The 1,135-nt window shown below is 72.3% G+C and overlaps 1 protein-coding gene across 1 annotated transcript in view; it reads right to left on the bottom strand.

Moving 5' to 3' along the window:
- Positions 1–1,134, bottom strand: part of ONECUT2 (one cut homeobox 2) — a gene marked incomplete at its 5' end in the record, with an annotated part of 24,859 nt that extends 23,725 nt beyond the window's left edge. The window contains one exon of the mRNA XM_085300194.1: positions 180–1,134. Coding sequence (XP_085156320.1) covers positions 180–1,134 — 955 coding nt within the window. The remainder of the gene's footprint in view (positions 1–179) is intronic.
- Between the last annotated feature and the right edge of the window lies 1 nt (position 1,135).

The following is a 1,135-nucleotide window of genomic DNA, read 5'->3' as shown; positions in this document are numbered from 1 at the left end:
CGCGGGGCTCGGCTGCGCGCAGCGCGGAGGCAAACCCCGACGGCTCCAGGCAAGAGCGGGCGATGGCAGCGGGGGGAGCGGGGCGGCACAAGCCAGCCCCGAAGCAGGCGAGGAGCCCGCGGGGCGGCCGCGCGGGCGGGCCGGCGCCGGGGCAAGCGCCGCCGGGCGCTGGGACTTACCGGCAAGTCTCAGGGCCGACATCCTCTGGAACTCCGGCTCCTGCAGCCACTTCCACATCCTCCTGAAGGTCTCCCTGCCGGATTTGAGTTTACTCCAAGGCTTAGGGTTCCTTAGTAAGTCCGAAAGGGTCCCCTGAGAACGACACAGCACCCTCTGGGCGAAGATCGCCTGGGGGATGCTGTAGCGCTTCAGTTCGGCGGTGATCCTTTGTGCCACTTCTTTGGTGTTGATCTCCTCCAGCTGCCCCGAGCTGCTCACCTGGGAGCCCGAGGAGGAGGGGGGCCGCTCCCGGCCGGGGGGCAGCCCGGGCCCGTGCGYCGGCGTGTGGCCCGGGTGCCCGGGGTGGTGCACGCCGTTCAGGTGGGACATGACGGCGGCGGGGGGCGTCCCCAGMCCGCGGGAGAGGTGCTGGTCCCCCCGGGCCAGCATGGCGCTGTGGGCCTCGAAGTTGGGGCTGAGCATCTTGTCGTGGCCGGGCGGCCCGTAGCCGTGGAGGCTCTGCTGGGCGTTGTGGATGGGGCCCAGCCCGTTGCCCAGCGGCGCGGCGGCCAGCGGGGAGAGGCTCTGGCCCATGCCCGGCATCTCCTTGTAGGGCCCGTAGAGGTTGTTCATGGCGGGCAGCCCCCGCTCGTCCCGCATGAGGGTGAAGCTGCCGCTGACGTTGCCGGCGAGGCGCTGGTGGTGGTGGTGGTGGTGGGCGTGCGGATGGTGGTGCGGGTGGTGGAACTTGTCGGAGACGGTGGAGATGGGCGGCAGGGGCTGGAGCGGCGTCAGCGTGGTGTAGGTGCCGCTCATGCCCATGCCGGGCGGCGAGGAGTCGCAGGGCATGGCCATGGCGTGGTGCAGCGGGATGGAGAGCTCGGGGCGGTACTCGGCGGCGCCGTCCAGCAGCGAGGCCATGCTGGGCACCATGGCCGGCCGGGCGGGCGCCGGCGGCAGCTCCTGCGGCGGCGGC

Source organism: Rhea americana, unplaced genomic scaffold (genome assembly GCF_003343005.1).
Source record: "Rhea americana isolate MKP2758 unplaced genomic scaffold, rheAme1 scaffold_161, whole genome shotgun sequence".
In the NCBI taxonomy this organism is placed as follows: Eukaryota; Metazoa; Chordata; class Aves; order Rheiformes; family Rheidae; genus Rhea; species Rhea americana.
This window is presented reverse-complemented; position numbering and strand designations above follow the sequence as displayed.